At 57.4% G+C, this 544-nt stretch overlaps 1 protein-coding gene across 1 annotated transcript; it reads left to right on the plus strand.

Moving 5' to 3' along the window:
* Positions 1-16: 16 nt before the first annotated feature.
* On the plus strand, positions 17-517 carry ANOM_011912 (putative cell surface protein; the record flags this gene model as incomplete). The annotated part of the gene is made up of 1 exon (XM_015557164.1): positions 17-517. A coding segment is annotated over one exon (501 nt), but the record flags the coding sequence as incomplete, so codon positions are not given.
* Positions 518-544: the final 27 nt, after the last annotated feature.

The raw sequence follows: 544 nt of genomic DNA on the forward strand, positions 1-544 counted from the left end.
CCACCAACCTCCAGGCACTGAGCCTCCTCACACCAAGCCTACCGGCACGGAGCCTCCTCACACCATCACGGAGATCACCAAGACCACCACTTTTGTTACCACTGAGTGCCCTGTAACATCTACTGTTGTCACATCTGGCACCAAGACCCTCACCGTCCCGATCACTCAAACTAACATCATCACGGTCACCACCACATTCTGTGAGTCGTCAACTTTGCCTGTGACGCCTGTGCCGACTGGTACCGGTGTTCCTGTGCCACCGGCACCTCTGCCACCAGCACCAGTACCTCCTAAGAACAGCACTCTTCTGCCACCTGCTCCAGTTCCCACTGCTCCCTTCCAGAACACTACTGTCCCGGTCGTCCCCACCCAGCCAGTTCCTGTGGCGCCTGGTCAATCTACTGTTCCCGGAAAGCCAGTCACTCCAACTGTACCTGGCGAGACTCCCGTTCAGCCAACCGTTCCAGGCGAGACTCCTGTTAAGCCTACTGTACCTGGCGAGACTCCTGTTCAGCTACTGTACCTGGCGAGACTCCTGTTCAGC

This window comes from Aspergillus nomiae (assembly GCF_001204775.2).
Source record: "Aspergillus nomiae NRRL 13137 chromosome Unknown contig01023, whole genome shotgun sequence".
NCBI lineage: Eukaryota > Fungi > Ascomycota > Eurotiomycetes > Eurotiales > Aspergillaceae > Aspergillus > Aspergillus nomiae.